The sequence below is a fragment of the Halichoerus grypus genome, chromosome 11 (genome assembly GCF_964656455.1).
Source record: "Halichoerus grypus chromosome 11, mHalGry1.hap1.1, whole genome shotgun sequence".
In the NCBI taxonomy this organism is placed as follows: domain Eukaryota; kingdom Metazoa; phylum Chordata; class Mammalia; order Carnivora; family Phocidae; genus Halichoerus; species Halichoerus grypus.
Window position 1 is genome coordinate 11,439,435 of NC_135722.1, and position 14,172 is coordinate 11,453,606.

The 14,172-nt window shown below is 42.0% G+C and overlaps 1 protein-coding gene and 1 long non-coding RNA gene across 3 annotated transcripts in view; one reads left to right on the forward strand and one right to left on the reverse strand.

Moving 5' to 3' along the window:
• The window catches only part of LOC118547236 (uncharacterized), a 149,648-nt gene that overhangs the window by 19,098 nt on the left and 116,378 nt on the right, over positions 1-14,172 (forward strand). The window lies entirely within an intron of this gene.
• LOC118547232 (olfactory receptor 4D9) lies at positions 6,729-7,664 on the reverse strand. The gene has a single exon (XM_036110587.2). It carries the CDS (start codon positions 7,662-7,664, stop codon positions 6,729-6,731), a length of 936 nt encoding a protein of 311 aa, XP_035966480.1.

Here is a 14,172-nt window from a genome sequence, read left to right on the forward strand (position 1 = left end):
TGATCTATCGACCCATCAATAAGTCTCAGAGAATTTCATTGCCTTCAAACCTTTTCATTTTTAAAAGGGCCAGACATTTTCTTCAAAGTTTTTTTTTTTAAATATCTTAAAAATAAAATGATCAGAACACATGCAGTGTTTTAGAGAATGCACGGAGGATTTTGTTTTGTTTTATTTTGAATTATGGCAAGGAGTAATGTGGTGCAGAGGAAAGACAGGAGCTTTGGTGCCTTCACGGAGCAGCGGTGGAATCTTTAAAGGCAGTGAACTCCAGGAGGGTCAGTCTGTTCATCGGTGAAACGGGATCATTTGCTGCCCTAAGTCCTTTTGAAAGTAGCCGAGGTCTGCACAGCAGACAACAATATTAAGTGGACCCACTGATCTGGGTGATTTCTAGGCATTTGGAGCCTTAATGCTGAATAGTTTTAAGTAATACTGCCTCAATTACCGTATGACTAGTCAAGACTGTGTGTTCTGCCCACTGCCTACCAACAGTTAAATCCCAATTAACCTCAGATTGTTTCTTGATATTTAACTGTAAGCTGACTGGTGGCGCCAAGAAAAATTGCTGACATCAAGAATTCCCAGGGACAGTGGGTCGTAGCGGCCGAGAGAATGGACTTTGAAACCCACGTGCATGAGGTTCTGTGCAGACATTAGTCACGAGTGTGACCAAGTCAACAAAATCACCACGAAATACCCCAAACGGTGCTCTTTTGTGCACAAAAGGAATGTGCAACTAGGAACATTAAATGTGGAGAATGGGAGGATGAAAGAGAGCACCTGTGTGTGGATGTGAGTGTTTGGAACAAAAAAGAAGAAATAAAACGGACAAGTGTAGTTTATATGTTGGCTTTTGTTTTTGTTTTTGGCAAGAACAAACTCAAGGTCCCAAAGCGCTTCTTCAGAAACATGTCTGGGTAGAGCCGTCTTAATAAAGCAGGCTTACTGAGTGGCACAGAATCCCCAGCCTGAGGGAACCCCCAGCCCCATTGTCCAGCACGCCTTGCCACCCCGTCTCTTTGCAACTGATTTCCCTGTATGCTCTTCAAGTCGCCTTCCTCATAGCGAAGAATGAGTTCCTCTTCTCGGCATCGCTAGAGTTTCTTTTTTTTTTTAAGAAGAGGTAAATTTTATCATATATATATATATTTACAGATTTTATTTATTTGTCAGAGAGAGAGAGAGAGAGCACAAGCAGGGGGAGCTGCAGGCAGAGGGAGAAGCAGGCTCCCTGCTGAGCAAGGAGCCGGACTCAGGACTCGATCCCAGGACCCCGGGATCATGACCTGAGCCGAAGGCAGACACCCAACTGACTGAGCCACCCAGGTGTCCCATCACTACAGTTTCTAGCTTTAATATACATAACAATATACAGGAGCATTATTAATATTCAAAACACTTCTGTAATTCACAGTGGTATTTCAAAATTGGCTGTGCATGGGCCCATATGCACAGACACACAATCAGACACACGAGCACACACCAAAGAGCCCTCATAACGAAATGACCTCATTAAAGGTCCCAAACTCGAATCCTACCTGTTAGAAGTAGAGCTGACCTTAGGAGACACTAATTGTCAAGGAATATTCTCCTTTAAGGCAGACATGCATCTGAGGGTTGGTTGGGTCAGGATCTTCTTTCCTCCTGTCAGAGGCAAAGGGCAGCTCCAGGAATCGCCTCTGCGTGGTCCTACCACAGTCCTATCACGCTGCCCTGTGGTGCCCCTGACATGAGTACCGGTCTCTCAGCCCCAGACCCGACAGAAGCTCACCACAGGGAATTATTTTTGGATGTGACTACTAACTCGAGTAGCCAGACTTTCCTTTTGGGAGGAAGCTCCCTTGAGTGTTATTAAGAAGTCATGCAGTGAAGGACACACTTTGTTGAAGTTTTCCTAATGTAGGGGAGGAGATGAATCCTCTTAGAGGCTTAGAGCCCAGATACCTTTGCCTGAAGGAAGGGCTCACAGGGGACCAACAGGAGTCGGCTTCCTTAAGAAGTAGGAACTCAGGGATAATGAACAGAACTCCCAGTAGAGTGTGTTTCAGACCATTCCTATTTTTGTTTTCTTTCTAGGCAGGTGGTTTGCTTGTTGTCCTATTGATATACATAATCAGAAGCATCATAAAGATTGGGAAATGCATTTTCTCCTGTTTCCCACCAAAATTCTCATATGAAGAGGAAATATAAGCAGATAGAAGATATGTTGGTACTATTCATTCATCAAATATCTAATTGCAAAATACTTATTGAGCATCTACCATGTTCCAGGCCCTGTGATTCCAGAGGTCCTAAAAGCAGAGTTGCATGTTGCTTCTCATGTCATTCCCTCTATCATTTTTGAAACTTTGTCTCTCACCATAGATCTACGGATGGTCTCACTTGGATATTGTATACCTCCAACTGAAAATATCTCTAGTAGGGGTGCCTGGCTGGTTGAGTTGGTAGAGCATGTGACTCTTGATCTTGGGGTTGTGAGTTCAAGGCCCATGTTGGGTGTAGAGATTACTTAAAAATAAAATCTTTTTAAAAAGTTGATCTGAGGGGTGCCTGCCTGGCTCATTTAGAGAAGTATGTGACTCTTGATTTCAGGGTCAGTGAATTTGAGCCTTGTATTGGGTGTAGAGATTACTTAAATACATAAACAAAAAAAAAAACTTAAAAAATTAAAAAGTTGATCTGATCTGATCATTTGATCTGATCATTGTTATTAATATAATTGATCTGATCATTGTTATTAATAAATAAATTCTTCTCTTGCTGTAGCTGGCACTATTATTCTGCTTGTCACAAGGGCTCAGTAGCTCTGAATCACCTCTGACATTCCTCACTACCCATTTTTTTTTTTTTGTCTTTTGTAACCTTGTCTGAGTAAATTAATTTTAGGTTTCTTTCATAATTTGCAATAGTTTTTCATAATTTACTTCTAGAACTTGTCAGTCTGGGCCCTGATATTCATACTCTTGTGCAATTCCCTCCTCTTGTGTGTGGACTGAATTTAGTGACTTGCTTCTAATGAATAGAGTACAGCAAAAGTGATGTCACTTCCAAGATTAGGCTATAAAAGACTGACTTCTATCTTGCTGCGCACTCTTTTGCCTTGATTGCTCACTCTGATGAAGTAAGCTGCCATGTTGGAGAGGTCCACATGGCAAGGACCTGAGGATGACCTCCAGCCAACAGCCAGCAGGGAACTGAAGCCCTCATTCTAATAGCTCATGGTTCTGGCCAGCAATCATGTGAGTGAGCTTGGAAGCAGATCCTTTCCCACTTGAACCTCAAAATGAGACAACAGCTCCCAGCTGACACATGGACTATCACCTTGTGAGAGACCCTGAAGCAGAAGATTTAGCTAAGCCATGCCTGGTTCCCAACACACACAAACTGTGTTGTTTTAAGCCACTAAAGTTTGGGGTAATATGTTAGGGAGTAAGAGATTACTAACATAGTACTGAACTGATAGTCTTCTTTATTGAATAAGAGGTATGTTGACAACTCTTTCAAACTTGGGAGTGTTTGAGTTTTTTGAGTTTCTCAAAGAAGTCCAGAATGGCAGGATCACTCTTAAACCAGCTGGTTTGCATATATAGATATGTTTACTTGCTTAAAAAATACTGTGGGAATTTAAAATCAACTTTCCTTATATAGAAAAAAGTCACAGGTGGTAGGACCAAGCATATGTGACCTGTGTAGGATAAGCTAGAATCAGTTTATATATAATAGTTACCTAAGGACATGTCTCTACCTGGAGAAAAATATAGATTAATCCAAGTAATTATGTGATGTCTTATTGCAAGAGAAGTAAATTTAATGGTGTTTTCATGAATTCAATTGCTTTTCCTCACTGTGTTTGATTGGGTTGTTTTGCATGTGTAAACAGTCCAAGGGGAACTTCATGGGCACCTTTTGCTGGGTTGCTGTCATTTGTAGTGTTTTGTACTGGGGAACATAAACTCTGATTGTACACAACTTTGGTTACTTAAAATTCCACCTAGTCACAAAGGTTTTGCTCAAGGTAAAGTCAACATAGAAGTAGGGGGAAAAAAAAGAGGTGTCGTTGTGAAAAGTACATAAGATCTGGAGAACCATGATACCAGAGCAAAGAAGGAACCAGGTAATAAATGGTCATCTGGTCTGCAGATGGATCTAGCCTAAGATAAATTTATGTCTTTATTAGAATTTTAATGCTTGGGGAAGCATGTCTAATACTAGAAAATGATGCAGAACATTTTTGAGTGGTGGGAATAGAACAGAACATAGGAAAGGACAGTCAACAAAGAAGAAGACACTCATCTCTGTAGGAGCTTCTAAATGCATTAATAAATGTTTGTTTACAATTAGCCAATGGTAACTATGGGGATAAGTGAGGGTTGTCTTCTCTAAGGGTGTCTACCAGGCCAATCTTCTTTGGGCACTTAACTCCAGTGTTTTAGCTTTTGGGACCTGACGTTCTAGTTTACTGTCACTCTAATTCCCAGGATTACCTTTACCTTGATCACCTTCCCCTTCCTTTAAATTAAATTTCCTTTCCCCAAATTTCCTCCATTTCGATTTGGTTCCCTGTGCATTCCAAGGGTCCAGCAGTACTTCCAGCACGTCTACACATTAAGAGAATCCTTTTAGAGGCAAAGTCCTAGTCTTTGTAATCTAATCCAATTGTGATTTCTTAGCAATGAATCATAGGTGTGGAAGAGATCATTAGAGTTCACCATTTTTCTTTTTTTTCTTTTTTAAAGATTTTATTTATTTTTTGACAGAGAGAGAGACAGCGAGAGAGGGAACACAGCAGGGGGAGTGGGAGAGGAGAAGCAGGCTTCCCTCTGCGCAGGGAGCCTGATACGGGGCTCGATCCCAGGGATCATGACCTGAGCTGAAGGCAGACGCTTAAAGACTGAGCCACCTAGTTGTCGCTAGAGTTCACCATTTTTCATGTTCTCCTTTTCTTTCTGGGAATAGAGCTGGATTACATTCTCCAGATTCCCTTGCAGTGAATTGGGATTATATGACCAAGGGCTGGTCAATGGAATATGATCAGAAGTGGAACATACCACTCTCAGGACTGGCCAATAATGACCCTTCCCCTCTCCCCATAATTCTTCACTTTTTTTTTTTTTAAGATTTATTTATTTATTTGAGAGAGAGAGAGAAAGCGTGAGCGCATGCGTGCCCGTGAGTTGGGGGGTGGGCAGAGGGAGAGGGAAAGGGGAAGCAGACTCCCTGCTGAGCATGGAGCCCCACCCGGGGCTCAATCTCATGACCTTGAGATCACAACCCCAGTTGTGACACCCAACCGAGCCACCCAGGTGTCCCCTGCCCCCCATGATTCTTAATCCTCTCTCCCTTTCTCCATTTGCTGGATGAATGGAGAGACTCTAAAGACCTTGAGAAATGTGGAGCCCAAGGTGGAAGAAGCCTGTCTCTCTAAATGATGCATGGAACAACTCTTTCTAAAGACCAGCGTTGGCCTGTGCCATGAGCAGGAAATAAATTTTTACTCCAGTTATTAAGTACTTTGGTTTTGGGTGTTTTTGTCACAGCATTTGATCTACTCTGATTAACAGACGAGTGCCAGTTTCTGTGGCTTGAGCTTTATCATGAAGAGAGACATAGTCTAGTAAAATCAGTAGATCCCAGCAAAACATCAGTTGGATTGTTAGGTAAGCCTTCTCCTAGTATCCTTCTCATCCCTTTCATTACAAAGACTAGCAAATTCCCAGATTCAATGATTAAGCCTTCATGCTTTTTATGACCTTTCATGCTTTCTTTACCTTTTAATGGATTGAGTGGAAAGTGTTAAAAAGTTGTGGGGTCCCTATGTGCAGAAACAATAAGGAATTTGGGCCTGACTCATCTGTGATTGGGGTAATCCTACTACACAATGAGGAGTCAGTTTCTTCACCAGGTGAGTGCTTAGCATCTCTATTTGCTTAAGCCTTGCACAGATCCAGGTGAGCTGTCCACAGCCTTTACCCATCACTGTTATTTCTTGATGAATGCTCCCACTCACAGCATTACCTCCTTCTGTCTAGGAGGAAACCATGGCTTTGAAGTGATCTGAGGATCCTCTCTTCCCAACAGAAATCATGGATTTGCATTGCTTAAGGGACCACAAATGGAGTTCTGCTTTCCTGACTTTCCTTGTAAACGTCAATTAGTGGTATTCACTCCATGAGTGCACTACTTCATGGCTACATTGAACTCACTGTTGCACAAACGTGGCATATTCTTACACCAGTCTCTCCATTTGTAATACTGATTTCTTTTCCTGGGTTGTGTTTCTCTGTCTCTTCCCCTTGAAAAGGTCTACTCACTGTAAAATGCCTTTTGAAGCTCTCAGGTAAAGTGCCTACAATATTTCCACAGCACTTTGCTCATATCTTCATTAGAGCATTTTGGAGTGTGGCTCTAAGAAAGTGACTATATTTAATCTTTTTGCAGCAGTCTGAATCCTAGCACTGTCAAGCACATACTGTGTGTTCTGTAAAATATTTGCCAAATGAATAATTAAAAGTGAGTAATGGAAGTGATGAATGAGCTTCACCTTAAAGCAGTGTCACCTAGAGGTCCTTAGCACATACTATACTACAGAACCAACGTCTTTGAGGACTCCATGATATCCATAGATGCCCCTTTGTTTTTGGCATTAAAGTGATGTCTTCCCGTTTTGAGAAAGTGAAGTTTAATGTCTATATTTACCTTTGGGAGCTATCTCATTCTTACAGAATTTAAATCCTTTCTGAATGCCCTAGTCGTTTCTTTAGTCTCCTCATGGCTGACTTCATTTCCTGATTCCTCAGGGTGTAAATCATTGGATTGAGCAAAGGGGAAATGACAGTGAAGGTGACAGAAATGGCTTTATCTGTGGGGAGGGCAGTGAAGGGCCGGGCGTAGACATAGATGCAGGGCACAAAGTGCAGGGTCACCACAGTGATGTGTGAGGTGCAGGTGGAGATGGCTTTCCTCCCGCCCTCCCCAGCATGAGACCTCAGCATCGCCAGGATGACTGTATAAGATATGAGGAGAAAGAAGAAAATAAACCAACTGACCAATCCATTATTGGAAATCATCAGGAGCTCCAGAGTGAAGGTGTCAGTGCAGGCAAGTTTGAGGACCTGCGGGACATCACAGTAGAAAGTGTCAAGAACATTTGGTCCACAGAAGGGGAGGGGCAGCAACAGGGAAACCTGCACAATGGAGTGGACAAAGCCCCCCACCCAGGAGGCCAGCACCAGGCTAGTACATCGTCCCTTACTCATGATAGTCATATAGTGAAGGGGTCTTGAGATAGCTACATAGCGATCAAAGGCCATCACAGAGAGAGAAAAAACATCTGCTCCTCCCAGAAGGTGGAAGAAGAACATTTGAGTGACACAGCCATTGAAGGAGATGGTTTTTCTCTTTGATAGAAGATCCACCAGGACCTTGGGAGCAGTGATGGAGGAAAAGCAGATGTCCAAGATAGAGAGATTGCGGAGCAGGAAGTACATGGGGGTATGAAGGTGAGCCTCACAGGTCACAGTGACCATGATGAGGAGGTTTCCCAGCAGAGTTGTCATATACACTATAAACAAGAAGACAAACAAGACCCAACTCAGCTCTTGAGACTGGGTAATACCCAGGAAAATAAATTCTTTCACTCTGGTATAATTTTCCTGATCCATTGGGTCACAGATCCTTTTCAAGTATATGTTTGGAAGAAATAACAAAGCAGTTAAAGAATGTGTTATAAAATCTTCTGTTGTCTTTTCTGTCTCTTGACTCTTGGTGTTTGCCTTGAGAGGAAGCTCTTTTCCTATGCATGTTCTGTGCCTGCAATTCAGCATGTCACCAGTAGGTGGAAGATAATCCGGGCTTTTACTCAGTCATCCAAGCAGATAGGTTCTATCACAGGGGTCACTGAAATACAGGTGACAGGTCTGTGAAGTTATTCAATTGTGCTTTTACTATACAATCTGACACTTAAAATAATAAATAATAAGCATAAATTCAACTACATGAAGAATTTTGTTCACAAACTACATCATCACAAGAATTAAAAGATAACCCACAAATGGGGTGAGGTATTTACAATATGTATATCTGAAAAAATATTCATGTCTAGAATATATAAAAAAGTCTACAAATCAGGAACAAAAAAGATGACAACTGGATCAGAAAATGGCAAAGATATGAACCAAAACTGCACAAACGAGAATATCCAAGTGCCAGTTCAACTTTGTTAGTTATCAGGGAAATGCAAATTAAAATGACAGGAAGAAACTAGTACATACACACCAACATTGAATACACGCCAAATTGAAAATGATGAGAAATACCAAGTGCTGGTGAAGATGCGGAACAACTGGAATGCTCATACACTGCAGAAGGGCGTGTGAGATTGGCAGGGCCTCTTTACTGTCAGGTTATATCTGCTCATGCTGTGTACGTATCGCAGAGGATGGAGATACATACATAAGAACATCCATTCCACTCCTAGGAAATCTGTACACATGTCACATGCACCACAAGACATATCCTACAATGTTCATAGCAGTGCTATTTGTAATTGCTTCAAATTGGAGAAAGACACAAATGCCCATCAACAGCAGGAAAGACAAATAGTGTTAAATCCACCCAGTACATCAGTGGGAATGATCTACACTATGTTTAATAGTATAAATGAACCTCATTGTGTTTATAACATGGAGCCAGATAATCCAGGCACAAAGGAGCGCACACTCTCTTATTTTGTTCATAAAAAGGATAAAAAGATACAAAACTAAAGGAAACACGAAGGAGGTTTCTGAGGTGCTGATGATGTTGTTTCTTGATCAGGGTGATTGTTACAAAGGCGTATCAGCGTGTGTGAAAATTCATCAGGCCATACACTCATGGGCATTTTCTGTATGTATGTATATTATACTTCCATAAAATGTAGAACATAATGAACATGTGGTGATTGTAACATTTTATTTTATTTTTTATTTTTTTATATTTTTATTTTTTTTTTAAAGATTTTATTTATTTATTTGACAGAGAGAGAGAGCACAAGTAGGCAGAGTGGCAGGCAGATGGAGAGGGAGAAGCAGGCTCTCCACTGGGCAGGGACCCGGATGTGGGGCTCGATCCCAAGACCCCAGGATCACGACCTGAGCCGAAGGCAGCCGCTCAATGGACTGAGCCACCCAGGCGCCCCTGATTGTAACATTTTAATCTCATGCCTAAGAATGAATTTCACTGAGGGGCGCCTGGGTAACTCAGTCGTTAAGCATCTGCCTTCAGCTCAGGTCATGATCCCGAGGTCCTGGGATCGAAACCCACATCGGGCTCCTGGCTCAGCGGGAAGCCTGCTTCTCCCTCTCCCACTCCCCCTGCTTGTGTTCCCTCTCTCGCTGTCTCTCTCTCTGTCAAATAAATAAATAAAATCTTAAAAAAAAAATGAATTTCATTGAAAGTGACACTAAATGGACTACGCACTTTCCTAATGGTTACTTTTAGAGTTTTGTAGTTGTAGCCTTTACCGGCTACAACCTGAGGGTTGCCTTCTTATTTTTCTCCCACTTAGGGACTTTAGGTCCTCCCAAATCCTAGTATTACGCAGGCTGCCCTGTAGTTCTTTCTCTGATTCTAGTTTTAATTTCTGCATTTCTTCTTCATTTTGCTCTTCTAATCTTAGGGGAAAAAAAATCCTTAACTGACCACGGTTCCCCATGTAGTACTCTCCTTTTTGCTCCCACAGAAACATAAGAGCTCCCTCCCCGTTCCATTATCATTTGTTCCGATTCAGCTCAGTCTCCCTGTCTTGGGGGTTTAGTAACGACATGGAGTGACAAGAATAAATGTTCAGAATAATGACTGCAGGAGACTTCAGGTCTCCAGGATGCCAGAATTAAGAATTCCCCTTACTATACTCACCATGGCTAGAAGGTGGAGAAATCATTTCAGAAGGAGTCTGATCAGTCTGGACTGCAGAAACATATTTTAATGGATGACAGCAATCCACTCTAGAATCTTTCTTTTGGATACTGGAATAATAAGTTAATAGGTTTCAAATCTTTTGCTCTGGACACTACTGCAATAAACTTAAGAGCTTTCTGTGCCTCCTGTCCTCTCCCTCCCTCCCTTCTTTCTCTCTCCTGTTTTTCTTTACCATATCCATTTTCTTTATTTTCTTCCTTATATACCATTTCCATGACTGTATTAGGATTGTCCTAATCTATACATATATACATATAATATGTACAGTCGGTTAAGCGTCTGCCTTTGGCTCAGGTCACGATCCTAGGGTCCTGGAATCGAGTCCCACACCAGGCTCCCTGCTCAGCAGGGAGTCTGCTTCTCCCTCTCCCCTCTGCCTTTTGCTCCCCTTGCTTGTGCTCTCTCTCTCCTTCTCTGTAAAATAAATAAAATCTTTAAAAAATTAAAAAATATATAATATGTACATATAATGCACCTATATGTGCCTACATATATACATAAAAGTAGAATTATTATGAGGAATTGGCTCACAGTATTATGGAGGCTGAGAAGTCCCACGACCTGCTGTCTGTAAGCTGCAGACCCAGGAAAGCTATTGGTATGATTCAGTCCTAGTCTGATGGCCTGAAAACCAGGGACGCATTGGTATAAATGATGAGATGAGATGTTCTGACTCAGGCAGTGAGGCAGGAGAAAGGGGGTGAATTTCTCCTTCCTCCACCTTTTGTCAAACTATTCAGGTCCCCAAAGGATTGGAGGACATCCACCTTAAATGGGAAGGGCAATTCATCTGCCCTACCAAGTCCACTGATTCAAAAACTAACCTCATCAGGAAACACTCTCACAGATACACCCAGAAAGAATGTTTAATCTGGGCACCCTGTGGCCAGTCAAGCTGACATATAAAATTAACCATTATGATGACAGTCAGGTGATTTTTTTTTGAAAGAGAGAGAGTGCACACGCCAGTGATGGGGGGAGGGGCAGAGGGAGAGGAAGAGGGAGAATCTTAAGCAGGCTCCATGACCAGTGGGGAGCCCGACTTGGGGCTCGATCTCATGACTCTGAGATTATGACCTGAGCTGAAATCAAGAGTCAGATGCTTAATCAACTGAGTCACCCAGGTGCCCCTGAGATGATCTTTTTGAGAGAAAGCTAACTCAAATATCTGTCCTTTCTTTACAAAGTTTACAGTGAAAACAGTAAGAGTGTTGTAGCTTGTGCAATCAGTGGAAAGAAAAGTGAGGAGCTACAAAATCATGGGGGATGTACACAAAAACCAGTCCCATTTGGGCACATAATGTTTGTAAACCCTGTCTACGAGCCCAGATGAATAGTATCGTCCCACACGTGCATTTGGGATACACATGGGTGGATCATCTGGAACACTTATGCAATTTTGGTTTTACCACTTCTTAGCTGGTATGACCTTTGGCAAGTTACTTACTAACAGTACCAAACTCATGATAAATATATAAGATTCATAGGGCATGGCTTAGAGTTATTTCTTAGCCTGCACCATTATAATTTATCTGCAACATGATGATAATAAGACCTACCTCATATGCAGGATCCTTCTAAGAAGGAGGTGAGATTATATATCTGTTTTGGAAGCAGCTGAGGAAGCTGATTCTGCCAGCCAGCTGCTCCGTGTCACTAGCCTCAGGTGAGAGCTTCTTCCTTACACAAGCCAGGTCCATCTGTGGGGGCTTGTCTGAGAGTGGCTCATCTTGCTATTGGTTCAAAGCCCTCTTCCCAACATTTCGGGGTAAATTTAAAATGCAGTCTCTCCTTTAGTAATATTTTTATTTTTTGCTTAGGGATTTGAGCTAAGACTATGTTCAAAAAAATTCAGAATATTGTATTACATATCTGCTTAAAAACACCAATACATTTATTTTTGTATGCAGTTGTAAATATAGGTATTCATAGAAAAAACCAACCCTCAATTGGAAAGGTAGTCATCTGGGTTATCAGGCTCTGTGGGCAGGGAAGGGTGGTGGGGGTGGTGGGGGTCCATGCAACTTTCAAGATGTCAGCATTATGGAAATGTGAGCAGAATAATGGAGCTCTACTCTGCTTATTTTTTGCTTGCTTTTTTATTTTTATTTTTATTTTTTTTATTTTTAATTTTTTTATTGTTATGTTAATCCCCATACATTACATCATTAGTTTTAGATGTAGTGTTCCATGATTCATTGTTTGTGCATAACACCCAGTGCTCCATGCAGAACGTGCCCTCCTCAATACCCATCACCAGGCTAACCCATCCTCCCACCCCCCTTTGCTTGCTTTTTTAAATAAAGATTTTATTTATTTATTTGACAGAGAGAGAGTGAGTACAAGCAGGGGGAGAGGCAGAGGCAGAGGGAGAAGCAGGCTTCCCGCTGAGCAGGGAGCCTGATGTGGGACTCAATCCCGGGATCCTGAGATCATGACCTGAGCCAAAGGCAGATGCTTAACCGACTGAGCCACCCAGGCGCCCCTAGTTTTTGCTTGCTTTCAGTGAACATTTATAGAGTGATTCTTAGGTGCTATACCAACGGCTTCATTTTATCGCTTCCCAAACCTATTGTACCTACGTGAAATAGATATTATCTTGATTTCGCAAATGAGGACCCTGAGGCACAGAAAGATTAAGTAACTTGCTCAATGTCTCACGGCTGGTAGAACCATGTCTCAGACTCAGATCCGTCTTATTGCAGACTGACACTCTTAACTACTGCAACTATACCTCTCCCCAGTGGTGATCAGCCCTTCCCAGAAAATGCTGCAAAGAAAAAAATAATCTTTCCAAATCAGGTGAAAGTAGTATGTGGGTGTTAGGAGACTACACACCCTCTCCTATGAGAGGATATCAGAGTGACTGGGAGGGAAAAAAGCAGAGTTTGGAAGAGCAGACTTTGCAGTCTTCAGAGGTACCTTCACCAAGAGCCTGCGTCAATGGCATGCAGAGCTCCCGTGCAAGGTGCAGAAATGAGATCTGAGTAGCATCATCTTAAATATAAACTCCTCTTGGAAATAATGGATCTGGTGGGTTCCAATGGATGCTGTCTTTTTACAAAGAGTGGGAAGGATACTTTGAGAGTATTAGATTATGCATATTGCATTGAAACACATGCATAATACAGAGTGGGGGGTTGGACAAAGAAATACAATCTCACGTGTCTTTGCAAGGTCAAGATACAGAGCACAAGAATTTCTTAGGAGTCACCTCAAAGGAGACCATCCTTAGGAAACAAGCTTGTCAAACATGTTGGACAGACCCTGCAGCCAGAGGGTTACCCTCGTGCCCCAGCTTCCCACTGGGCAAATGCTGCCCCATTCTCTACATGGAGTTAAATCATGTCACGGTTTTCTTTTTCCCAATATTGAAAAACCTCTACTCTTAATTGAATCCCTAAAAGTTTCAGGAGCATGATTCATATTCATTAGCACATGAGGGCATAGATAAGCTAGCCATCAAAACACTTTACTCAAAGCCCCCAAACTTCCATTCCCAGCCAAGAAACATAGTCTGAATTCAGGAATTGTTGTCTTGGTGCTGTTTTTCTGCGGCAGTCACCCTCCTGAGAACTGGGATATTAGCACCTTCTCAACTACCTGCAACACTTTGAACCTCAACATCCCGCCAAGTAGAATATATCACATCCCTGAAGCCAACTCACCTTCTTCTTGTATTCTGTAAGCCCCACTTCCCCTTTTCCTAAGAGTGAAAAAACACCACTTTTATTTGCTTCATTAGAATTTTGGTTTCAACAGGAACATCCTATAGACTTGTAGTATTTCTGAAAAATCAACACTGACAGCTTTTCAGTTTCAGAAGTTCATGCATACCAACACTAACTGACTTCAGTCTCCAAGTGGGAAATTGATCCTCTTATGATGCTCCAACTGCACCTTAGAAGAAGTAGGTTCTGGGGAAATTCAATGTTTAATGGAAAGCCTACCTCAAGGTTAGTGATTTTGTTATTTTCTTCCTTCAGATGGGAAAAGGCAGCCTCAGGGAATCACATCCTACTGACTCTTCATCTTTGCCTTACAGTCTCTCAGCCCCTTCGATTAGTCCCTCAGCCACAAGCCCAATATAGGAATGAGCAAAGGGAATATTGTCGGTTACGAACAAGAAAGCTAAGTGGCCAATTCAGTGGAGTTCCTGTGGGAGTCATTAAAATGTCACCAAGCCCTTTCCCCCTCTCTCCCTCATCTCTT